The following is a 27,131-nucleotide window of genomic DNA, read 5'->3' on the forward strand; positions in this document are numbered from 1 at the left end:
TAAGATGTTTTTTTATTTGACGTGCACCGATGACAGTGGACAGGCAGACAGCCGACCAGGAGGGAGAGACAGGTACGACGTGACAAACCTTCCTGGCTGAAACCAAACCAGGGACACTCAATAACGCCAATTAGAGGAACACTGGACCTTTTTAGAGAATTATGCTTATTTTTCATCCTGACAAGTTGATTGACACCCTTCTCTCCCCTGTGCTGCATCACGGAGATGAGACCCACAGAAATGGGCTGACTGCTTGTTAGCTTAGCACAATGAATGGTAGTGGATGGGCTGTGTAGCATACCTCTGTCAAAAGTTGTCAAATACTCTTCTTGTCAGAAACAGCCTTAGCCTCCATTAATAGAATTAGGGGTCTGTTTGAAATTTACTGTGTAATAATCTTAAATTGCGAGGGAGGCCCTTTTAGAATCAGATCGTACTACTGGAACTACTTTCCTGATGAGGCACATTGATTTGATGCAGCACCAAACATAAAACAAAATGATTGTAAAACAGGACATGATGTGTATTTTTGGACAAATGAGATCTTGAACCTTATCTGTCTTAACCAGAACACGCTGAGGAGGAACTACAGTACCAATGTGGAAGAACAGAGATATGCTAACCTGTCCTTCCACCACCATTCACTGGGTCAAGTGAACAAGCAATCAGTCTGTTTCTGTAGGTCCACACACACACACACACACACACACACACACACACACACACACACGCACACACACGCACACACACGCACAAGTGCACGCTCTGTGGAAGATAGCAAACAAAAATATTTCCCAAAAGTGTGTCATTTTCCTTTGACTTAGCAGTCAAGGAAGCTGCAGACAAACACACTCCAAAGGTCCAACCAACCAGCTTGCTTGGAGTCACGTGTTTACTCTTGCTTAATTAAAGCCAAACACCCTGTCTTTCACCACCAACAAGTCCTACAGCTCTGCAGCAATCTCTGTCTGGATCAGCCACACCAGCCACACACCGAGTAAAAGCAATCCCTCTCTCCCCTGCTCATGGTCTCTTTCTCTCAAACACACACACACACACACACACATGCACGCGCACACATTTTATAATATCAGAGAGGCAGACGCATTCATGTAACCTGCATCCAGGCTCAGAGGCTGACGTGACATCAATGTGACGAAAGAAAGCTTTCCATTCATTCAGTCAGCTCATCTGTGATTGGCCAGAGCAGCCTGACAGTGCTCGGGGGGAGGAGAGGGATGTTAGCAGAGCAGTTGGAAAAGGACAGGATGAGTGGGGGTGGAGGTGGGGGGGGGGGGGGTGTAGAAGGGAGAGTAGTGACATATGGGCTCAATCTACCTTCCCGTTGCTATGAATGTACAGGAAGAAATACACATCTCTAAGAAGTGGTATCACAGCAGAGAGCAGGCCGACGCTCCATTACACCAGCCAAATTAACTCATGGTGACCTCAACAATTGAGGACAAAACAAAAATTACAAATTATATATTTACAAGGAGCTCTTCACCATCCCCCAAAGAGCACGAAACTCCCCCCATGGCCCAGATACACACAAAAGTCACCAAATTGTCCGTTAGCCTGTAAAAAGAGTGTTCAACCGGTAGCCTGGCCATTAGCAGGCCTTCCAGCATGGCTGCTGGGTCCACAGATCCCTGGTTCGATTCCTCCGGGTCAGCCAAATGGCCAAGGAGGAGAGGAGAGTATTAAAGTAAATTACTACTGACCAAAATTGACCAACTGACAGACCAAAACGTTTTTTTTAAGTTGATCTTAACAGCCATAAGCAACATTGCACCAAATGATCTCACAGAAACATCCAGAAGAGAAGCTACAAGGTTGCTCATGATCAACGAAAGTGCAAAGACAAAAAAATAAATGATGATGAAGGAAAGACTTGACATCAGTTTGATATCAAATTCATTCCACAGTCGTTGCCAGTCCTCACCTCCATGATGGGGTTGGAAGCCAAGACCTTTTCCTCCACGTTGGCCTCGCTGGCAGAGCCGCTGACTGTGGCAAAGTATCTCATGGCATATTTGGCTGATACAGTCTTTCCTGCCCCGGACTCCCCGCTAACGATGATCGACTGGTTCCTCTCATCCCTGATTGATTGACAAAACCAGACACAATTCATGTAAGACGTCCCAGAGAGGGTCAGAAATATAAATCAAGTGAACCACTGGGTCTTTGGCGCAAACAATTTAGATGGGGTGTTTTTTTGTTTTTAGCTCGCCACAGTAAAAACTAAGTTGAATGGAGCTACAGCAAATGCTACCAGTGAATGATAAATGTCTTGTGATGCAAACAGAGGCACGTATTGCCTAGAAAGCGTCAGATATGTTGTTGCTGTGTGTGTTAAGTGTTGTAAAGGAGAAGCATGTTCTCAGCTGCAGGTGGAAACACACAGCACAACCCTCTTGTTCCTGTGCGTGCTTTATCATCTCAGGAGGGCACCCTCCATGATGCCTCCAGAACAAAAAAACATCCTTAGGCAACACTGGGCTCTCCTGCTGAGCCAACTCTGTCAGTAATAAACTGCCGGCTGCTGATGGGGAGGCCGACTCTGTTACGGTTGGCATTTTTCCACCTGCAGCTCCACATGCCTCTCCTCCCATCTCAGAAGACAGCACAAGTCTCTTCGTGCTGTTCTGTTCTGAAATGCTGCTTTTATTTCAACCTAAGCAAACACGCTTCAGCGGGGTATCACAAGCACTGATGTGATCTATCTCACCAAACAGGTAGACAAATAAATCCACCTGTTGTTTCAGCAGATTTCATTTAGATAACAATGTAGCACATTGAAAACAAAATTCAAGAAGCAGCGTTAAGATAAATACACTGATCCATCAGCCCAATTCAAGACCGAATCCAACTCAACATGTCTGAAGTCTTGATTTGATCTGTTTCTGTCTCTGGATTATTCTGGAATCCACACAGAACCACAGCCTTGGCGTCACGCTGCAGCCACTCTCCTACAACGGATGTTTTTTTTTAAATTTTAAATGTCGGCTTACTCCTCGTAAATAGATACATACACGTAACAGGTATTTAATTAGCGGTAGCGGGCAGCAGACGAGGGATGATTTCATGATGCAGCCACTATAATAAAGTATTTTAGAATTATTCCTTCCACTGTGGTATATTTATATTTGCTCTCATATATTTTGGACTGCCTCGATTTCCTTCCTGTTTCACGAGTGATATTTTAGCAGAGCAGCAGATGTCCCGTGTGGTTAGTGGTCAGTTTTGCACCACTATTTAGACACACATAAAATACCAAATGGTTGTGTGTGAGTAAGATGGTGTGGCGTCCTCAATAGTGACCTCAGGAAGTGTGAACAAACTCTAAGAGAGACATACGCAGCACACACACACACACACACACACACACACACACACACACACACACACACACACACACATAAATCTCTCAACAAATCTTTGACTATTTTTGTACAAACATTACACCAACAGTGGGGCGCTTAGCCATCATTCGCCACATGAAAACCGAGCTTTTAAAACTAGAAATGAAGAACTTCACTCTTGCGGACTTTTTACAAATGTAAATATATGTGAAAAATATCTGGACACATGATCACGACTTTGGCTGACTTGTTCTAATTGTGCATCCCTGAATGAAAGGTCACTGCTCACACACTTTAATGCTAACAGTGCTCAATGATACTGGTCATTTGAGGAGTCACTGCTGAACGATGACGGCTTAAAATACACTGTGTGACGGAGGTGGGGAGGGAGATCAGAATGGCCTTTAACGTTGACATACGGTAGTTGGCAAACATGTGAATTATTGTGTGTCGGCCATAAAACTCCAACAGGGCAGCTGGATCACATCTACAGGTTGGTTCATGTGGAGAAATTTCATGTTTGAGTGATTAAAGGAGCGAGAGACTGTGAGACCACCACCAGGCTATTTCTGTCTCACATGTGACCTACAAACCCAGAAGAGAGAGGGAGGCTGAGCTGAGCAACAAGGAGGCTACTCAGGTAACACACACACACACACACACACACACACAAACCTGGCCATCTGTTTGTATGCCTCCTCGGCCACAGCAAAGATATGAGGGTCCATGTCTCCCATGTTCTGGCCGCTGTAGGCTCTGATGATGTCAGTTCCATAGATCGGCAGCGTCTCGTACGGGTTGATGGCCACCAGAACGATGCCTACGACACAGAGTGAAGACATGAGCCGAGCCACAGCTGGGCTGAAACCAGGTATCGCTCAGTCACACCTCTAAACAAGTATTAACATACTGCACATGACAAATTCTTGTTATCGCAACAACTTTTTAGGTGCTTTTCAGAAGACAAAAAAAACCAAAACAGAGTGGGACAAGAGGATGAAATACAGACAGGTGACAATAAAATGCTGAAATATATTCCTGGGACTTCTTTTTCGAAGCACAGATTAATTCATCTGCGATCGAGTTTCTCTGTATTTCTGAATCACCATCCTAACAAGCACAGCCCCCCCAGCAGTTTAGCATCTCGCTCCAGAGCAACCCAGTAGCTGTAATGAGGACAAGCCAAATACTGCTCTTTCACTTTCCCCTCCCAGATCCTGTGAGATTGAGGATCAGACACATGACTGTCATGGGATTCTGCGAAGCAGCCATTATCATATGAGAGTACAGTTAAAATAGACTGTTTAATCCTAATTTCATATTCGGAGCAAAAACAAACATTTTCCATCAAGATTAATTGCTGCTACGTGAATCTTCTTCAACTGCTCCTTAATGGTTGTTCAGTTCACACACAGCACGCGCCGTGGTTCCATTCCCTTCCTACCGCAGTAGGTGTAGATGAGCTTTGAGTCGATGAAGCGGACTTTAAGGTTGTGCAGCACGGCCGGCTCGTGGAGGTAGCTGAGCGCTGTGAGGTCATTCTCGCCAACCAGGATGTCGGGGTTTCGCAAGTAAGGCAGGTTCTTCGTCTTGGGGTCCAGTTTATGATCGAGGTTCTGAGAATGAACAAGACAACAGAGGCACACACGTGGGAAATAAGAGGCGAGCAAACAACGGGTGGGAGTTGCAGAGTGACTCATGCTAAGATGATTTAATGGTTTGTCCACGATTAAAAAAAACACAAACCATTATGCATGTTTTCAAATGTTGTTCTAATGCACTGGAATCAAAATTTTGAATTAAAATCAATTTGTGATGTATAAATTGTTATACAACACAGGATAGTGATTTACTCAATTTACTCCAGCAGCTCACATTTTTTCTGTTTAATCAGATCCGATGTTTTGTCCGTTTAATCTGTTTATCGTATAACGAGCGTCAGTCGTCTCTATGTTGAGTGTTTACTCACCGAATGAGAGGAGAGAAACATGCTTTTTTCCACATAAGAGGAGGCTTCTTCCACAAAAACATTCGGTCAAGTCCTGTGATAGGATCCATTTGATGACTCCAACAGAACCAGCATCTAAAAACACCTCGCCAGTACAAGTTTGGCTGCTTCAAGCCCAGCTGGCATCTTTTAAATCATCGCCAACAGGCGTCCCCTCCCACTCTAAGTATCCAAAATGTATTTCACATGTGTAATTGTTTTCTCACAAGTGTCATGAGGCTCCGGGTTCGTCACGACTCTGTAGTGAAAGCAGCAGTCACTCAAATCTGCTTCGTTAAGATGCGTTTACCGTTTTGTTCCTCTCTCTATGCTGGATTTTCAGCTGACGAGCTTCTTCCTCGGGTTAAAATTCTTTTCATTTAACAGTCTCTTTCTCCATTTGTTGCTTATCTGATGCTGCATCAGGAAGCCAAATAAACTTATAATCACCGTCAGATCAGAGATAAATGAGATAATCTGACATTGACCGTCTCAGGGTGGTACGTTTTTCTTCATCAGCACCGTCTCGTCCACATGGACACACTAAGACAGAAATTACAACGCAGCACTTCTGCCGTCATTAAGATGAAGATTTGAGCTGACACTATCAGAGGCATTGATCTTTGTTGTTGTGGTTATAGTTTGTACTGATGTTGAACTGTAATCAGAGGTGTTTTTACTATTTTGGGCGGGGGTTCTCTTCACGTGACAGCAGAGGAATATTCAAGACACCTTGCACTGTAGCGCACTGCTGTGCAACACCAACGCACACACTGAGACTTCAATAATAATCACACAGTAGATTCATTACATTTCTGACTGCGAGCCTTTGGTTTAGATCACCTTCGGCCACCTCAGCCATCGGAATTTGAATCTACAGGTGGCTCTTGATCAGCATGGAAACACAGTGACAGACACGTTGTAGTAATCTGCCAAAGATGTCTCATTCTGCAGCACATAGAAATTCAATTTTGGAGGGATTTGGGAAATTTTTTTCCTCATCCCAGTTATGTTTTTTTAAACAGACATCCAGAACAAAGCCTCTTTGTTGGTTACATTTACTACGTATGGTCACATAAATATTTGATAACAAGGAGCAGTGTGGCTATGGCGCATCATAACTGGAGTGCTTCTTAACGATAGCTGTGTGCTGCAAGCGCTTTGTATTCTAAAGACCAGGAATTAAATATGCTGCAATATATTTAAATTGCTCCTTGGGGCGTCTTTGTAAGCATGTCTCATCTGTGGAGAGAGCTGCTGGGGAAACCAGTATTCACTAATGACACTGCTCCATGTGTCTGAGAGGCGGAACGCCACCGAGGACAGCACAGACGAAGGAGGAGAAGAAAAGTGCTTTTCTCTTTTTTTCTTCTTCAACCAACCGCCCCATTTCGTTTCACTCACCGTTCCATCCTCCAGCATGAGCTGCAGAGAGGCGTCGCCATTTTTGTAGTCCTTGGTTAACTCAGCGGACTTCCACACCTCTTCTACATCGGGGATCCACACCCGAGCACACTGCAGGGCAAGAAGGAAACAAGAATTTCAAAGATATGTCCTTGAAGTACTTGAGGAATACAAATCATTCTGAAGGATGGGGTTGCTGATATTTTACATTTCTATTAAAAAACAAAAAAAAATCTTAAGGAGGACTCAAAAATCCTCTTAATGCCTTGATCGTGTTGTCAGAACTAGCATCAAACCAAAAACACCCACTGGATTTTGAACATTTGTTTCAAACCGAGACGTGCCAGTGTGATTAACCCACGTCTTGTGGAACCTGAAGGAGGCTGAGTGGGTCAACATTTTTATTATTACACTTAAGATGGTTTGACAGATTTATTTAAGGTTTGCGTCCCTTTCCCTGAAACCCAAGCACATGAGGACAGTACTTTCCTTTAGTTCTTCTTCTTGTTTTTATGGATGTTTTCCGCTAACAGTTAAAACAGTGTGACCTCAGAGAAAGAACAGCAGGCAAGAGCACAACACTGATAACGGTCAGTAATGCCAACGTTGTGGGAAAATAAGGCTGGCGAGTTCAGGCCGAACAAGGAAAGCGGTTGTGGACATGACGAGGTCATAACTTATAATTCTCATACACGTACAAACACACTTCATTATAAAACTGGTCCAGGCATTATAAACTTGTGACTGGAGGCAATCAGCTGATCACAGTGGAAAAACAGTGATGAGGCCTGCCAGTCACATGGTGGAGGAGTCCAACTCTCTCTCTCTCTCTCTCTCTCTCTCTCTCTCTCCATAACACACACACCCACAGGAACACCAGTAACACACTCTCTTGCAGTGATTGAGAAAACCAGCGTGTCATTAAAAATAAAGATGGGCAGAACGGGTGGAGGCTGTGGGAATCAGTCCAGGGCCTGATAACTATCTTGTTCTTCCACTGGACTTCACAAATTAGAGGAAAGAGAAGAGTGAAATTATAAATTCTAAGTGGTTTAAAAGAATAAACTCATGGATATTTTATGCAATTTCATGTACTTTCTCCCTGAATCAGACTTTTGATACTCGTTTAGACCAGGATCCTTCATTTAATTTCCTTAACTCTAAATTTGGTCTTGCCAACTTTGAATTATGACTTTCTAAATGTACGCATTATGCAAATATACTCATGTAAAGATGTTATTCAGGACATACTCAAGGCTTTAAGGTACAAACTAGCCCATGTTCACACCCCTCCCCAAGTCACTGCAGGATTTAGACTCACTAAAACCTTTCAGCGTTATAATCTCAACACAAGTGGATTTTCACTTTGGCTCAGCCTCATTTATTTCAAATCCTGGCGAATAATGAACTTACACAGAAATATGAGAATGAGACTTTGCTGATGAGCACATGATGAGTGCTCAAGTATCCTCCTGGATGTCTGACACCAATTTCATAGCTCCGTTCGACTTCGTTACATAAACTGCTGATGACAATTTCACAGAGTGGAGAGTGAAAGACTTTATTGTAGAAGGGCACAATGAGACCGAAAGTTTAATTTGGTCTGCTGGTTCACTACCAATCATCTGAATCATGACATCATGGTCACACACACACACCCCCCCCCCCCCCCCGATTTGTGTGAAACGCTACCTTTAGGGAGTTAGGAGGAGAAACCGAGAAGACAAAAATGCAGATGTCAAAGAGCATTAAGAGCTACTTTTTCATACTTATTAGCTGCTGTTACTGCACATGGGTTTAAAGCTGAGGCTTATTGGTCGTTTTATGGTTTTGTTTTTCTTCTAAGCCCTCAAGCCGTCCTGGTGTTTCCTCCTGTATCTAATACTCTTCTGGACCGGTGCCTGCAGCAGCATCAAGCACTGTGATCCCCAGTTTGGTTAGATTGGAGATTAGACGGTTTGCCACCGAGTGGCAGTTCAAACCAGGAACTGGCAGCTCGCGGTTGACCCCGTAGCCATAGTTGCAGTTTACATCCAATGATGTAGTAGAAGGATTTAGAATGAATAATGAACAGAAAAGTAATTCACCTTATTATGTCACAGTGAAATTGACTTTCTTCTCCATCTTTTGAACAAAAATGTCATCACGTCATTTTGTCCCAGCAGACATTCTTGAGATTTTTTTTTTGGGGGGGGGGGGGGGGGTAATAATCAGCATGTGAATTACTGAGTCGAGACAAAGATGATGTTGTTTAACCACCTAATTCTTATCAACTCATAACTGAGTCCAAATGGACATTGGGAGTCAAAATTGAGAGAAATTCCTTCAAGGATGCAGGGTAAAAATTCCAGACTTTTTCAAAAATTCTATCCCAGACCTTAAATTTATGTTTTTTATACTTGTGCGCTTACTTTTTTGGTTGAGATTGTACTTGTTGTGTTTAGTGTGAAAGTTCAAGCTGAAAACGTAGCTACACAAGTTTTGATTTGATGTCATGCCAGAACCGAGCAGGAGGTGAAATCATATCATGTTTTTGTATGCTTTCTTTGTGTACTCCTAATTTTACGAGATTATGTCCCGATGAGCAGACTTTTCAAAGTCTGGAAAACAGCTTTTCAAAATTCCATACTTTTTAAGACTTTCAAGACACAAAAAGAATCTGAAAAGCAAATAAATACATGAAAAGAATAAGAACCCTGTTGAGGACATGTAACTGATGATTAACATAAACACTTGCACCGGCAGAGCTGTGAAAAGCTGGTGACTCCTGCTGGGCTCCACCCTGTACTAAGCTGTTCAGAGAGGGAAACAACGACTGTTGTTCATAGCCTACAAGTGTGTGAAATTGAAGAAGAGTGAGCCTGTTTGTGCAGCAAACACACCCTTTAACAAGAGGGCAGTATGATCGAACCACAGGCCAGGGCTTCCACATCTGTTTGTTGAAGACTCCTGTCACGTCACATGTCCCCGTCATGTCCTCTAATGATGTAATCGTGTGCATCATCGTGTATTACAAACTTACTTTGTACTGCAAACATTGTTCAAACCCCCCCCCCCAAAAAAAAGATTTTGAATTCTTCTGACGATTCCAAAGATGTCAAAGAACTGAATCCAAATCCACAGAAACTTCACCAGAAACTTCAGACATCTTTGTTTCACTGAACTGTTTTTCACAACCTTCTTTCTTCAAGCTTCTCAAATGTGAAGATGTCCCACTTTCCTAATGTGTGTCGTTACAAACAAATAAACGGAAAGTTTAGGTTTCTCTGAAAATGTGGAAGTCTAGTCTGTTGACTGTGTTGTGACACTTGTGACAAAGACGTGCCAGCATGAAATTATTTTAACAACCACAAAATGTTTTTTTCTGGTAATAAAAGGGTCAAGAAATTAAACTGACATTTGAAGGCAAACCCAACATCTAACAAAATAGAAAATGGTGTACTAGGTAGGGAGAGAGAGAGAGAGAGAGAGAGAGCGAGAGAGAGAGGGAGGGAGAGAGAGAGCGAGAGAGAGAGAGAGGGAGGGAGAGAGCCATCAGCCAGCATCCTAGAGATAGAGAGGCAAAAGAGGCTAAAAATAATTAAAGTAAGTTCTTTGAGAAGCATCACACCTTTCAGAGGAATTGTTACACTCCTGATCACTCTTCTAGATTGTGATAATCCTCCTCACACCCAGACACGCAGCTGCTTCACACTTGAATAGGTGTCAAGCTGAATTAACTTGCATTGGTTAACGCAGGAATATGCTACCAATCATCAGCACTCACACACACAATCTCTCTCACACACACACACACACACACACACACACACACACACACACACACACACACAAACACTCTCTCTCACGCACACACACACACACACACACACACACAACTTGTGTAAAAGACAGAGGGACAGACAGACAGTAAAACAATGCACGTGCAGAAGCAATTAAACGTATTTATAGAGCAGTAATTTCCCCTGGATTCAGAAAATAGAGGACAGGTAGATTGAAGAAGGTTGTAACTCTCTCTCTCTCTCTCTCTCTTTCTCTCTCACACGCACGCAACACAGTTTCAAGGTCATAATCCTGAACAATAAAAAAATAGGGTGGTAAAGATGAGTGTTGGAAAGCTGGTGAGGAAAATCCGATGAGTCAGAATGTGGCCACTCTGTCTTCCCTGCAGAGAGGGAGACGGGTGGTCAGGCTGGTGGAAGGTGGTGGCAGACCAGGGGGGAGAGGGGTGATGAAAGAGGAGCAGACACATCAGAGGTGCGTCTGTGACGTCAAAAATCACATGGTTTCTTGAATCCCAAGAGCCTTAGAGCTCTCCTTCTATACGCGACACACAGATACACAACGTGCATACACACACAAACACACACATGCACGCCCGCACGCACGCACACACACACACTAAACTGTACCTTTTCTCTTCACATACAAACCACAGCAACCATTAAGAGCTAATTTGCTCTGCTGTGGTCATGTTAACGCAGCAGTTGTGACATCTTTGCGTTGATGATGTGTTAACCCCCCCCCCCCCCCACACACACACACACACGGCTTCTCTCTGGATGCTTCCTCCCACACCAAACACATACACCTTAGGTTGATTCTAAATTACCAGCTCCTGTGATGTGAACGAATGTCTGTGTCTGTGTTGGTACAGGTAACGAAGCCCCATTTTTTTTAGTGACGTACATGACAATAATACAAATGTTATTTTAATTGTAAAACTTATTGCCCATCTGCGTGCAGGGCTAGGGCAGTGTTGCAGTACCATTGCATACTAACATGGACTAAAACCTTTAACAAACATATCAAAGATTGCGACTTGTGAGTTGAGAGGAAACAGAAGTTACCCATAACAAGCTGTGCATTAATGCTGTACCTTCCCACAGGTCAGTGAACAGCAGAACAAGGCTGCTGATGCTAATCCTGCTTTAACTGAGACAAAAGATCAGGAGCTGATTAGGCCATCTCAGGGTTTAACGCCAACAAATCTTATTCCAGTCAAACACACTGCAGTTGCGTTACAATCATGGACCGTATGTGCTGGAACACCACCACTGCTACTGTAACAAAAGATTCCGAGTTTGATCTCTCGACACATGAAACATGGATGCAGAACAAGGTCAGCGAATAGAAGCAAACATTAACGAAGAGAAACTAAATGTATGACTAAGCTTAGAGGAACCACAGTGCAGAACTGGACTACTTCCTGTGCGCCAAAACACATCACCAACAATTTAATGACGGCTGTCATCTTAGAAGAAGTTAATAAACGGTGCCAGATACCCAGAGAGTCGAATCCATTTGAGATGCAATCGTGAAACCCTTCTGCTCTTCTTGGTCCCGGCTGACGCATCAGTGTCAGATCATTCCTGCTTCTGACGAAGGGCTGAGGAGGTCACCGAGATCAGGACACTGGGAAGGAGTGTGTGTGTGTGTGTGTCCTGGATATTTACATTAGTGTGTATGCGTCTTGGGGAGAAAGGGCTACAGCCATGGGGCGTGGCTTCCATCTGGAGTGTTTGCAAATCTACACCAAGACATCAACAGATTAGAGAGATTTCACTCGTCTAATACGGAGCTCGGAGCTTTCACTATTCAACTACAACAACGCTGGCCTGCTGCGACACTCCTGAACCCACCCACTGGTCACTCCTGTTGGTCGCACATGGGACTGTGGGCCACGGCTCATTGTATGTGATTTCTGTAGGAATTCCGAAGGTGTGCTGCATTCAGAAATTCTTATATCTACATTGTGAGTTCAAAAGTTACGGCTGACTGGATGGAGGTGGGATATCAGCTCAGGAACGTCAGAATCAGGCGCCGATACTCAATTAATTCACAGATCAGATGATGCAAATGATGGCGGCAATCCTCATAGGTGATCCACATTCCATTCCATAGCTTGTGCTGGACTACGATCCCGCCGTAACAATCCATACGTTTATTGCTTTACATTTAATCAAATTTTTTTTTGCCATGATCCTGAAAACAGCTGCGATGTTCACTGAACCATAAATAAATGGTCGGGCGGGACATTCCTGCATTCTAGTTGAAGGTGGGAAATATTCAAATGTGTTCATTCTATTTGCGATCAGATTTTTTAAATGAAAACAAAATCATTCCAATAAACATAAAATGCTGCCCTTCAACAGTCTGTGTTTGAGGCTGCATTGGAGTATGCGATGAGTTCACTCAGCAGCTGAACCTACTGTTGAGCAAATATTACAAGCACAACAACAACAGAATAAATTCTAATAGGTTTCATGACCACAACATGGCATCGACAATATAAACTGCTCCTCCATGAGAGGACGTGACAACATCTACGCGGAAAAAAAAAAAAAAAAAGAGTTCTTTTAACGTCTGTAATTAATTTTACAAGCTGAGAGGTGTTAAATAAATGTGTGGAAAGTAATTGTAATCTTTCCTCTTTTCAGGGCTGCACAGCTGCAGAGGTATGTGAACATGTTTTGTCCACATATTCTCAGTACAGCAATCAATGGAGTCCCAGACTGCTGAGGCCTCGTCACATGATGCCACTCATGTGAGGAGCGGCTGTTTTTCTGCTCAGCTGGACAGACGCAGCATGACGCCAGGACTTGGAGCTCACAGAGCTGCTGGAGAGTTTGAGGGGAGGCAGCTTTGGTCGTCTCACTGCACCCGAAGGTGCGCTCAAACCAGATTGCTAGCACAACTAGCGTGCTAATAGGCAGCGATTATTAAAGATAAGAGTCTCTGACTAAGAAGTCGTAATGCTGCCTGGCAGCTAATCACATTAGTTGGGTCAGTGCTGACTCTGGAGTTAACTTCTGCTTGTTACATCGGGGGAGGAGAACGGGAAAACAGCTGTCTTTTCTTACATCGAGTCAACAGCCCAGATTTGATCAATTAGGGAAAGTTCTCCAAAATTAGAAAGGGTAGGCAACATTAATCTAACCTCTAGCTCTACTAGTTTAGCCCATTGCCTCTACTCAAGTACACCGACAATGTAGAACAAACAAATAAGGAGGTAAATGACCTGCAAATTCACCCAAGAGGAGAGCGAATGCCTCGTCATTCTGACCACCGAAGGTGAACACGCTTCTACAGACATCCGAGGTCGGAACATGGATGGGTCTCAATCTTAGGATCCTGTTCCTGGGTTTTGACATTCCAAAACAAAGGTTTTATTGTTTTTCTAGAAACCAAAACTCTATTCGAACTAAAATGAGATTTGCTGCTGATCAGCAGTTTTTACTGCCCAGCTTGTTTCAGTGACATTTTTCTCCAGGGACACATCCAGAGGAAGGGTGTGTCACCATCAGGGGTCCATGTTCCCCATTGGGGAGGCAACGGACTTGATTCAAGACCAGAATGCCATAATTTAAGGATCAGTTACCAAACACACATGCAGGCTACAGAGAGAAAGCAGCTTGTCCCTCAGTAGATCCAGAGATCCAACAGTCCATCACAAGGTTTCATCCGTCTCTACTCAATGAATGAAAGGAAGGCCGTGTGACCTGAGAGATGAAATTAAATAAAACTTACTTGCATAAACATATACTCCAACTCCCGGTTCATCTTGTCTCTCGAGCGAGCCTCTAGCTCATGCTGTGAATCTGCTGGTTTTCTGGAAGCCTCCAGCTACACATGCCACAAGACCCTAACACACCAGGCACTGAGCTGCAGAGCTTTCTGGGGGATGAAACCTCCCCATTGTGTCTGCAGACACAAGCCAAGTTCACCATGCTCCCCTGTTTTCCTCGTCTTGTGACAGCTAAGTGGCCATCCCTTGTGTCCGTCAAACATCCCGTCCTCCTTCCTCAATCACATGAGCACTGAGGCAATCAGACGCTCAGAGCCAGAAACAAGGCTTTCCTACAAACCACTGACGTCCTCCAAACAACTGTTGTCTGACAGCAGCTAGTCTAGTTCCGGCGCTCTAGATTGAAAGAACATCTTGTTATGTTCAAAAGCCCAAATTTTCCATCAGTCAGCATGATGTAACAATTACGCATTTCATTTTCTTGATTAAGACTAAAAAAAAAAAAAAAAAAAAAAAAAAACTGAGCTGAAGCCAAACGTTTCCTCCTCAGCTTATGAAATTAATCAACTGGCGTCTTAACAGTGAGGAGAACTACATATGGAGGTGCAGGCCTGCTCGTAGAAAGATGGACAGGACAGTGATGACTGCACGCCTCAGTGTATGTGACATGACTACGCAGCTACTTAACCAGGTTTTCTTCGTAATCCGACGCACATGCTCTCAAATAGAGCTGGGCAGGGGAAAAAATATCCAGCAGCGATGTTTGATGAAAAAGTTTGCCACCTGATGCAGCGCAGACTTGTGACGTTACCACAAGATTTTACAATCCAACTTTAATATAAAATGTATACTACTCTATAAAATGTATTTATTAAGTTTTGTCTTCAGATAATACTGTTTTTTGTTCTGGATTTTACTGTGATTTAAAAAAAAAAAAAAAAGATTTTATGTGTAAAGAGTTGATCAAGTCAAATGAGCCCACACATCATAGTTTACAAATATTACTGCAATATTGTTACACTTAAAACTACAAAAAGATAGTTTTCTTTAAAAAAAAAAAAAGAAAACAAAATCACACTATTTTTGACTTCTAACTTGATATGGCTTCTCCTTGATTCACGTAGAAGAGTTTCCACCGGACGGGTTTGCTGTGTGGCGGTGGGATTTAACACGCTGGCATTAACACATCCTGGGTGATCTGATCACTGGTGGAAAGCCCCATGTGCATCAGGTCAGACTTGGTGTGTCCACTTGTCACCATTTGTGACTGGATCTCACTTTCCCGCTCTGGAAACGAGTGTTTGGACTACATGTGTTGTTGTTTTTACCCAGCGGGGGGTAGCAACACACCTCCCATCCTGGGAGGCTGGAAGACAAATGCAGACTGAGTCGGTTTCTCAGCCGGATACGGGGGGGGGGGGGGGTTCTGCTACTTTCCTCATCACTTCCACAGATACCAGGGGTCGATGGCCTCTTCTGAACCTCTGCTAAATGCAAGGTTACACTTCCAAAAACATCTCGATGCCTTGAGGCCTTTTAGTTAAACATGAAAGAAAAACAGTGAGCAGTGTCGTGGCGTTACTGTTGGCTCAAACAAAACAGCACCACTGCATTTGAAGTGATCAGCTGCTACTTTAGCGGTTAATATGCCGTCATTGCTAAGGGCAGGAAATAAGAAAACACAACTGCAGCGTATCATCTCTTAGCATCTCTCCAATGGTCCTTCCACTGGAATGGAAGCACCAGACCCAAGGAGGTCCGTCTCTCGTCGGCGAATTCATCCCGTGTTGTTCTGTATCCGACCAACGACTGAGCCGCTGAAGGTCACACGTCATCAACACCTCACTTACACAGACAAATCTAGAATGCCTGACCTGCAATCAGAGGCTGATTCTGGCTCATGGTTAAATGTGTGTCTCAGGTCTGATTCTATTCATTCTATGTTGCTGTGAGACACACCTTCAAAAGTTGGGGGGGGGGGATTATATTATATATATATATATATATATATATATATGTATATATATATATATATATATATATATATATGTATATATATATATATATATATATATATATATATATATATATATATATATATATATATATGTATATATATATATATATATATGTATAAATATATATATATGTGTGTGTGTGTGTGTGTGTGTGGAGTGGCCTTCCCAGGTCTGAGTCACAGTCTCGCTTGCCCAGCCGTGAGAGCATCCTCCCAGCTTCCTATAACACGACACTGCTGCATTCATTTTCAGCACTTCTTATATTTTATTGATTTGTTTGCAGCTAAAATGCATGATGGGAAATGTTCAGGATTTAAATTCGCACAAAGAGTGGAAATCAAGCAAAACAATTTGATTTTCAAAACGAATGATATCTCCAACCTACGAAATGGGTTTTCACCTTCTCTTTATTCGGGTCAGACAGAGTGAAACCAATACTAGAGCAGTGTGTGTGTGTGTGTGTGTGTGTGTGTGTGTGTGTGTGTGTGTATACGTGTGTGCGCGTGCGTGCATGTGTGCGCTAACCGGACAGCTCAATTCGCTCCTATAAGGCAGACTCATACACACAATGGGCAGACTGTTTGCAGCCCCATGTAGGAAAAGTAAATCCTGGAGAGGGTTTGACATCAGAGGGCAACTCCAGAAACAGACAGCACCATTCAAACCCAACACTAATGTTGTGTTTCCCGGCCACGCTCACATGCCAAACCCAAAAATTCACAAAAAACCCAAAAGTTTCTCATGAAGTCAACAGCAGGGTTCATGATTAGTGCTCAGGAAACAAACTTGTTCCACACCCCGGTGCTGCTGGGGCAGAACCAGCACATGTAGGGTGTATGAGAGGTGTCTCATAGGAGCGTAGCAGCACATCAGTTTGAATCAATATCCATTTGCCCATATCGCAACCCACCACCTTTATTTTGAAATCCCAGCCCGGGTCCTCAGCTACACAATCAGCTGTATTCAGTTTAAACCAAACACATGTTTTTCACGTCATTTTAGGATTTAAATTTCGTGCTGATCACGAATACAAGCGTAACTGATGGTGTTTACGGGCCTACATCGCCCAAATGATCCAGTAGAAGTGTTGCTGATATTCAGGCCACCCCACTTACACAGGTGAGATGCACAGACAAACACCCTGGAGATTTGCATGACAGTAAAACACTTGTTACAACCTCCACGTAAGTAGGACACGTAGTGGACCTGGAGGGCACTCAAAGCGATAACCTCCATTAAGGCCAACTCAGCCAAATCCAGTGTTGCCATGTTAAATGGATCCGCTCTAAATTTTAATCTTCCTCGGCCCGTGTTACACCCCTCCGCTAAAAAGATGGTGAAATTCAGCATCATAGGTGTTACGTAATCCTGCCGACAGATAAACAAACTGCAAAAACATGAACTCCTCAACATAACTTGGAATTATCAGCTTTCTAAAATCAAAGCTGAATTTGTGTCTTTACTTTTAAATTGCATTACGCTTTAGATGCGCAGCAATCAGCAGGCGTCTTCAGACTGACAAATATTTGAATCTTCTACAAACAAGTCTGTCCTTTTATCAAGTCATTGATTGTTTGATCTATTAAATGCCATCCTGTCACGAGGTCTAAGACCCGATGCGGCATCTTCTGGAGGACAACCAAACACTCCTTCCTCCTTCCGAACCTGACAACACCCCCCCCCCCACACACACACACACCATCAACCCAGCAGGACATTTCAGCAGAGCAAACAGGATTTAATCTGTCTCATCTGTGTAAAAGGCGGCGTCTTTAAGCACATCAACAGCTCCAGAGACAACACACACACGCAGGCAACAGAGCAGCATCACTGGGCCAACTGGGTGGAGGGTGGTTCAATGCTGCTGACTGACTCTTGTCTTTCTTTTTTAAACGTCACCACAAACAGTCACGCTTCTCCCACTGCCACAAAACATAATAAAAGGCTGAACAGCTGTCAAAGAAGTAGGGGGATGGGTGACTCATCTTCCCTCTCTCTCTCTCAGACACACACACACACACACACACACACACACACACACACACACACACCACTTTCTTCCACATCGACAGTATGATCTATGACATAAAAATATCAACAAGGTCTATGACCTTGGGAGCCGTGAGTGTATCAGGCCTCTTCAGCAACAGTCATGTATTGTCATCAGCGGGCGCTAAAGGCGGTGCAGCTCCTCCGAGGCTTCAGGGCCTCCACTTGACTAAACCTCCTGGATGCTAAAGGGAGGATGCTACACCGTCCGGATGCGGCGCAGCATCTCAGCGGTACCCAACAGTGCGAGTCCCCGCTCACATCCGAACCACACATCCCTGCCATACACCAGTGTCAAGACTAAACGATCCCAGAGAGGAGGGAGCTCAGGTTGAGAGGGGAAAAACATTAATATTGCGGCTTAAAAGCGTAGAACCCGAGCCTCCATGATGGCTGGCACCGCCTTTGCATCATCCGAGCCCGTAACCTCCAGTGGAGGATGATGAAAATATGAAGGCCCGGCGGTCTCATGATTGGGACAGGCAAAAAAAAGAGGTGAGGATAAATCTAATCTGATGTCAGGTTTTAGCGCGACAAGTCTGAATTAGGAAAAACTGCCGCATTTATTCCTCAGCTGCACCCAATTCAGCGCTAACTGAAATCTCTTATTAAGACACCCATGGGTGCGCATTCGACCCGCAGGTTGTGGAGTTATAATGACACTTTCATTCATTTACCACCAAAACAGCCGTCAGAAAGGCACGTTTTGTTTTTTTTCCCCCTCTCTGAAGTAATTCTAGGGAACGTAAAACCTTCCATTTGAGGGCTTCGGCTGACAACCGTAACCTGCAGCAAGGACGTTGACCAACGTTGCTTCGAGGTGCGTCCTGCTAGCAAACAGCTAACGTTACACGCGCACACACACACACTCACACACACACGCACACACACACACACACATACACACAAATATACACTTGTTTTACCTTTGTGTACAGCTCCGACGCTGCCATGACGGCCACACGCTATGTCCTCACTCCAATCTGGGCTAAAACTCGGGCAGGTCACCGCAATGCATGGAACTCAAAGTGTGTTTTCATGTGGTGGAGCTCCTTTGTTGCTCCCGGGACTCACGGGGAAGATGTGTCTCTTATCGCCATGATAACCTGGGAGAAGAGAGGAGAAGAAAAAAAAAAAAAAGCTTGGAGCTGCTGAGGTTTCGGTGTCTCACTTTGCATTCTGGGTACGATGGATGAAGTGATTCAGCCCAAACGGAGAAGGCTGCCACTGCGTGGGGAAACTGCGCCCCCTAGTGATGAGATATGATGGAACACAAACATCACGAAAAAAAAAATAGACCGAAGTCAAAAGGGGGTTCATATCGGTGATATACGGTGGCGTGAAGGGGCCAGAAAGAGTTTTTATTTTATTTTATTTTAATGAGCCATATGAAGAAAGAATTTAAATAGTAAAACATATTATTGGTAGGTCCATATATCAAGCATATATAGCTTGTTCCCGCGGTCTAATTAATTCATGACCATAAGATTGACTTGTATTTTGCTCTGTCAAAAAACATGTTTGCACTCTCATGCTAATGTGCTAGGGCCTTTTCATTGTATGCAGGCCCCACTGCTACCTTTTTAAAAATCATGAACATGGTTGAAGATAAACTTCATACCAAAAGTTGTGTTCAAAACTGAGGGAAAAAATATATAAATATATATATATTTGTAGGTCAGTTAGTATTATGTGATGGAATAGCATCACATTTTACAGTGGAAATTTTTTTTCAAGTGTTTGAGGGTTTTCATTTATGGCTCTGAATTAGATTCTCTCAGGAGATCCAACATTGTCTTTACTTACTAAGAAAAAGGAAATCCTTTTACGTGTTGACTAAACTGATGACTCTCTTCTCCAGATGTTTTGATGCATTTCCTGTCCGTTTGTGCTGTGTTGTGGTTTGGGAACCCCAGTCGGGACCAATGGCAAAAGGCTTGCTAGAATTTAATTGAGATTATTGGTATGTCAACACTGAATTCTGGTCATGAATGTTAAGAAAAGTTTTGTGGTCATATGTATGCAATGATTTGATATTTCAAAACAATAATGAATAAGATACGAAGGAGAAATTCAACATTTGTGCAAAACTATTTTATTTACAAAACAAAATGGCACAAATTGACAGCAGGGCAGCCATATACATGCACAGCTCAGACAGATGTAGTGCTAGCTTAGATTTACCACACAGCAGGTAAACCTCATCTAGTCAGGACCCCAGAACAACACAGGGCCGAGGAAACATTTTTAACATAAAGCTACTTCATCCATTGAGTATACGTTTCTCTTAAGCATAATCATGATGCATAACACTTTTTGTTCCCAGTGCCAAAAGCTGCTCCCAGTACATTTTTGCCCACAGATTTATAGCCAAGGTGTTCAGGACAGACACTCTGGTCCCTACAGACAGCAATCGAACTTGAAGGTCTCATATATTCTAATCCTGTAATGATAAGGTGATGCTTCATTCACGTGAACTTGGAACTTTGAAGACAATTTTGTCATCTTTTGAGGCTAAAATGCATTGCATACTACATTGCAGTGTTTGACATTACAGCTTGGCCTAGAACAAATACAGCACCCCCCTCCTTCTCTTTCATGCTTCACCTTAAAGAAGGTCAAACATTCCTAGTTCCAGGAGGACTTGAATGAAGCACCAGTCTGGCGACCAGTTCTTTTATGGAACATCTGTGTAAATGTCTGTTCAATGCACCTTGATGAGTTAAAAAGGCGCTCAGTGAGGTTAGTCTTTGGGACCTCTGGGTCACGTGTAGCAATTTACAATGACACTCAGGCTTTTACCATGTGGTCCTTTGATACAACTCCGCCCCATGTTTCACTACCAAAGTATTAACAAAACTGAGCTTGGCCCCTGGATTACTATATTCAATCACTCAAGTATAATGACAGCTTAATTTAGAGTAAGGAAATACAGTGAATGATAATACAAATCTCATGTAAAATGCTAAAAGGCTGACATCTGCCCCTGTGCCATACAAAAGCAAATATGTACACTTCCAAACTGAGGCATCCTGATCACCATAATAAAGCCCTCCAACCATGCAAGAAGCAGCTTTGCAGCTCGCCCTCTTTCATAAGCCAGTAAACACCATGGCATCAGTCGCCCAGTAGTCTTACAGAGGTTTCATCACACTCGGCTGTCCTGTCTTTCAGTGTATCTTACATGGGAGTGAAGAGGAAAAGAAAGGAACATCGAAAAAAAAAGGACAGTAAGAGAAGGACATTGAGTTTGGGGAGGTAGCAGGGTACAGAGAGATGAATAGGAGGTAGCGGAGAGAGGGTCAGACATGGTGGAAACAAAAATAAACAGGATTTGAATGTATCAGCAAGCCAGTTCGCTGTGCTGGTGTGGGTTCCTGCTTGGGGGTGGGGTGGGGATGGGGGCACACAGGTGGTACTGCGAGGGTGGGAAAGGTAATGTTACAGCTCTGAGACTTGAGTGGGGAGGGTTGGGGCCGGGAGGAGCTGCAGGGGCTGTTGAGGCCATGCGTGCATCAGCCTGCCAGTTTACTGGCCACCAGAGAAGGTTTCCTCTGGGGCAGGTCCTGGGGGGTGGGGATGTGGTCCCCTGTGATCTCAGTCTTCTCGGGTGCAGCTGTCGGCAACTGCTTGTTCTTTATCTTTGCCTTAGCCATGTTGTAGTCTCCCGAATCAAAGTACTTTTGCTATAAAGAAATGTCAGACACAGGATTCACATTTTGTAGAAATTGAGCAGAAACAGCAGTGACAATCTCATGAACATGTTTTATAACACCATTAATCACACCATTCAAACTTAGAAATGTCATAACAAAAACAACCGTCAGTTATAAAATGACTTACTTGCCAAATATTCATGTAATCAAGACATCCATCATCAACTATTTGATTTGTGTTTTTATTTTAATTGTTAAATTACCAAGTAAATAAACATTACTTCGGTAAAGAAACTGATACATCACATGATGATTTTGTTTGTCTGTTTGAACTGAGGTGCCAGAGTTTCTGGCATAGTTATATATTGTGTTATACTGAAATCTAGTCAACATTTATCTTTGAAAAGAGAATAAATAACCAATTCTCATACTGTATGAGACTAGTAAAACCTTCAACTATATTAGTTTAGGGTACATCAATAAGAATGGCAGCTGCATGCAGATGCACTGTTACCGACAAATAATGAGAAACTCTCCAGCATTTACTCAAACACTTGATTACTTTACCCCTTTCTGGAGACGTTTACGAAGCAAATCAGAACCCCCAGGTTTGTTTCCTAAGTTTGGGTATCTAGCCTTCAGTTTGGCCTCTTCCGCCTTCTCAGGACTGATCATCTTGTCCTGGACCTCCTGAAAACACCACAGGACAGAGTCTCATTGTACAAGAACACATGCTAAACCATATTCACCAGGGGCCCCGAGGCTCACGCTGTTCCATTTATTAACTTGTGACGTTGAAAGACAGCCTTCATACGGTTAATATTGCCAGATTTACTAATCTAAAATTGTTGAACAGGACCCAACTTTCAGATTAAGGTTCGACACCAGTTTCTGGGACACTTGACCCAATATCAGCTTTCAACGACAGCGAGAGCCACTCGGTAACGTTTTGTGGCAGCTAATATGTACATTTGCATATCTGACATGGCGTAAACAGTTAGATCTGAATGTAAAATGATCGCAAAAGACTTGCACTCTGAGATTTATGAACATAAGGGGTGCTTGTTAAGCTCCGGGAACGTTACAGTCGAGCTAATGTCAGTGTTGGTTGGACAGCTAACGGGCTGTCAAAAGCCCTGTGTTGGGCGTGAAAACTGGGAGCGGTTGGTTAGGTGGCACCTATAGAGCTGCCGTAAAGACAGAGACACGAGAGATAACGTCAGCTGGTGAAGGCTCGAAGCCAAAACTACTGCAATATGCTTGATAATGACACGCTAACGTTAGCAGCGGAGCTAACAGTTAGCTGGGGCTATGCCCGTTGACTATTATGACGGCGGCTTGTTAGCTTAGCCAGCTGCTCACACTAGCTAGCGGTAACGTTACTCCTGACATTCAGCAAAACCATACATCAGATTCACTGAATACGGAGCAGAAATGGCACAGTAGCCAACCAGTAAAACAAAATTGTTACATGGCAGGTTAAGTCTAACTAAACCGACCGTGAATTAATAGCTGACATGAGCTGAAATGTCAACAATAAGGAGCGCGGGGCGAAGGAGCTAACGTCAGGCTAGGTGACAAGTATGTAGCTACAACAACCGTCGTCTTGCTATTTCTCCCCGAGTAACGGTGGCTAACGAACCTTCTCGTCCACCGGTGTCTCTTCAGCCGCCTGTGTTTCTTCGTTTTCCGCCGACATTTGTAAATTTATAATAATATTGTGCTCTCAACCGCTCCCTAGCTAGCAGCTGATCCCCAAATCCCCTCTTCTTCTGCTGCCGCCGCTCTGACTTTCCGTCCCCGCACGAGTCCTACGGAGCGCTCACTCCCGCACAAGAAAATACTACGTCACGTGCGGAGACACCATGCGCGTCCACGTACGGGCACTCTTGTCGTGAACTGCCTCCGCTGAGCTGGGATAGGACGGGATTTTAAATTGCATAACACACAGAGAACAGCTGTTAAACCCATGTGCTGCAACACAAATCCAGACTTCAGTCAAACAACCCTCTTATCTGGGGGACGATGGGCCCTCCGCCCCCAGCACATGAGACACGGGTTCTTTTATTTGGAACAATCCGGCTACATGCTGTACATTGGGTTCAGTTTCTAGAGAACTACGAGGCACCGCATCCACGTGAAACACACACCGTTGAGACAGCAACCAATAATTCAACTGTGTGTCATGTCGTCTCAGAAAGATTGCGCAGTAAGGGATTTATTTTTAAACAATAATCTTTTTTTCTTCTTACTTTGGTCAGTGTTCGTAATTGATTGTGTGTTGCTGTTTCAACAACACTGCAAATTATTCTGTAATCACTGATAGCAATAATCCAGTAAACCCAAGAAATATCTCCTTTCACTGACGGAGGTTTTTTCCTCATTTTTTGCGTTACTTGTCTCCTGATTTTGAACATTTGTAAGCTTGAGGCATATGAAAATGTAAAAATCGAATGATGAGGAGAAAAAAAAACAAAAAAACTTGGAATCCTAAAAAAATTTAAAAAAAAATTACAAACTCAGGATTTAGTGGCCGACAGATTGTGGTTTAAATGGTTTTTTTTTCCAGCTTTGGTTTATTGGCGGTTTTAAATTCTTTTTGTTTCAAGTTTTAATCCATCGACGGTCTAAAATGAGTTGCGGCTGTTACCATCTCTTTATTCTGAACTTGCAAAGACAATTACTCTGGTAACAGGTCTGACAGGAGCAGTAGCTTTTAAAACAGGTTGTGTTTGTCAAAGTACAGCATGATTAACTGTTACTCACTGGACCGGGATCTCCTGATGGTACATTTCCAAATCATTTTATTCCAAAACAATTGAAGGAGCATTTTCCTGAAACATCTTTTCACCTGCTGGGCTCATTTACAAGATTTGGAAGTGCAGCACGTAATTTTTTCCTACACCCAGATTTTACGAAGAATTGACAGACCGTCGAAGTCATTGTGTTATTACTTCCAGGATTAAACAAAGTGTTCCTTGCATACACCTGTACGTTCTGATATTTACCTGAATAATTCATCTAAAAAGAAGTTTTGTTCCATTTGAATACAACCCCAATGACAATATATTAAAAAGCCTTAGTGTAAGTTAAAAAAAAGGCATGGAAGTATATAAAGAGAGTGTTTTGAAGTAGCAGTTAATATTAAGCTGACCTCCAGTCAATGTTTCTCACCCCTCACATCACTGCTGCCAAATGTGAAGAGTGACTCACTTCAGTACCTAAGAGTCCTCATTTGCACTCTCTCTCTCTCTGAATGTCAAATGAGTTCAGTTTGTACAACGGATACATTTAGATTTGGCGTTTGACTGAGACTCCCAATATCAGACCGGACTAGTCACGTTCGGAGAGAGGAAGCAGACAAATGGAAAATGCTCGACTGACAATGGAGAAGAGAAAAGATACGACTTAAAATGCCAAATGCCAAAAAAAAGTTTTCATTCAGTATTTCAGTTGAAGTATCTCCATTTAAGCGTTTCCACTGAGTTTCATTTCTGATATTTCTCGATTACTCCCATTTTCAATTTCATCTTCAGTGTAAACTGACTGTTTGATTTTTTTCATCGAAGCTTATGAATTTTTAATGTCCCCTCCCCCCCCCATTACCAATTTACATTTCAAAATTACTTCATTCCTCATTTTCAACTTTTTTTTTTTTTTTAATAATGGCCTGAATATGCTTACAACTTTAGTAAGATAAACATAATTTTAATGTTCTCTCTTGATCCTCTCTTTGGGCATTTCACTTTAATCAAGACCAAAAATATCCTCCATGTTTGCAGTGTGAGTGTGAGACGAGGAAACGGCAGGCCAGGGAACAGAGAGGGTAAAACAACACAAAGAGACTGCGCAGATTTCAAGATTGCTTTAGAAGATATATAGATATATTTTTTTTTCAGATTTGAATATTAATGTCAAAAATACTATGATGTACAGTTTCCACTAAATCATCTTAAGCATGACAGACATCACAAATAGTAACTGAAATATTATTTTAAATATTAAATAAACCGATGGTAAGTAAACTGAAAGTGAATGTGTAAACACTAAACTAAGGTTACTCTTTCTATTGCAACACTTCCAATAAAGTGGTTTGTAACAGTACAAAAGTATTAGAATATTACTATTTTCTGTTTCATCTCCAGTTATGAGGGGGAAAAAAAAAATCCACAGTGCACTTCTGATGTTCTGTTGTGATGTGTTCAGTTGAATCCAGCTTGATCGCATGGTCGTCTTCTTGAGTGGTCCATGGTGTGTGTATATTTTAGGACGAGGGGATGGATGGATCCAAACGGACACCCAGGTCCCCTTCCATTAGCACTCCCTCTACTCCCGAATCACAGGGTCAACACTGAGTTCAATTTAAGGTCAATCAATCTCATATTCAACAAGCTTAAACATTTTTTAACAGTTAAAAAGGGCATTGTATTGCATTTAGAAAGAAATTGAGATTCAACACTTATCCATCATGTCACCTCGAGGCCAAATTAAACACTTTGATTGGAGTAATGTAGCACAAACTCTGTTGAAACAAGAGTCCAACTGCTTCTGTAGACAATCACTGGTCTCTACGCTCCTGCCAGACGCTGGAGGGGATACACACAACAGCAGGAAAAAGAATTACCTATCAAATCTGGTAAGGCCTTCTTGACCACGAGTTCAGGATGACAAACTGAACCCTTAAGCTTGGACCAAACCTCTCTAATCAAAGGTCATGCACTTAACAGAGAACAATGTTTCATTTCTGGTGAGTCACCCAGGCTCTGAGCCCCCCTTTGTCGGTTCGGGGAGACAAAGGATTTGGGCACATGCCAGGTGAGTCTTGTTGACCGCTGTCCTTAGATCTCTTTTCCAATATTAGCCACAGGCTAACAGCTTGAGTCTCTCGCTGGCATTGAGGTGTGAGTGCAGCTTCAGTAGTGGCCTGCCAGGGGGAAGAGGGAGGAAGTCAGGCCTCAGCAGCGAGGAGAGAATGGTGGGTCGATGGGGGACTCTGTGAAAGACTGGAGCTCATACGCAGCACCACTGTCCACCTCCATGGACTTCCTTGAAAACAGCAGGCGAATGTCCCTGTGGAGGTAGATCTTCCCAGACTTTGAGCTCTGGAACCTGGTTGGAGTTGCA

At 43.1% G+C, this 27,131-nt stretch overlaps 3 protein-coding genes across 4 annotated transcripts in view; all 3 read right to left on the reverse strand.

The window, feature by feature from the left end:
* myo5aa (myosin VAa) overlaps positions 1-19,606 on the reverse strand; it is a 50,286-nt gene extending 30,680 nt beyond the window's left edge. Inside the window, exons 1-5 of one of the 2 annotated variants that reach the window (XM_086188108.1) lie at positions 19,278-19,606; positions 6,757-6,867; positions 4,810-4,981; positions 4,041-4,185; positions 1,946-2,102 (exon numbers count right to left, since the gene is read on the reverse strand). In XM_086188108.1, coding sequence (XP_086044234.1) covers positions 1,946-2,102; positions 4,041-4,185; positions 4,810-4,981; positions 6,757-6,867; positions 19,278-19,304 — 612 coding nt within the window. In that variant the 5' untranslated portion in view covers positions 19,305-19,606. Of the gene's footprint in view, positions 1-1,945; positions 2,103-4,040; positions 4,186-4,809; positions 4,982-6,756; positions 6,868-14,286; positions 14,532-19,277 lie in introns of those variants that run through there. The other variant, XM_086188117.1, reaches the window with a different exon arrangement.
* Positions 19,607-20,430: 824 nt separating this feature from the next.
* Positions 20,431-23,874, reverse strand: arpp19a (cAMP-regulated phosphoprotein 19a). Its single transcript, XM_086188179.1, has 3 exons — positions 23,650-23,874; positions 22,575-22,697; positions 20,431-22,037 (listed from the first exon to the last, which is right to left on the reverse strand). Exons 1-3 carry the CDS (start codon positions 23,704-23,706, stop codon positions 21,867-21,869), a joined length of 351 nt encoding a protein of 116 aa, XP_086044305.1. The 5' UTR covers positions 23,707-23,874; the 3' UTR covers positions 20,431-21,866.
* A 1,790-nt stretch (positions 23,875-25,664) lies between these two features.
* Positions 25,665-27,131, reverse strand: part of atosa (atos homolog A) — a 32,320-nt gene continuing 30,853 nt past the window's right edge. The window contains exon 12 of the mRNA XM_086188195.1: positions 25,665-27,116. Coding sequence (XP_086044321.1) covers positions 26,963-27,116 — 154 coding nt within the window. The 3' untranslated portion in view covers positions 25,665-26,962. The remainder of the gene's footprint in view (positions 27,117-27,131) is intronic.

This window comes from Aulostomus chinensis, chromosome 2 (assembly GCF_037954235.1).
Source record: "Aulostomus chinensis isolate RoL2024-O1b breed Wild chromosome 2, RoL_Achi_v1.0, whole genome shotgun sequence".
Lineage (NCBI taxonomy): Eukaryota > Metazoa > Chordata > Actinopteri > Syngnathiformes > Aulostomidae > Aulostomus > Aulostomus chinensis.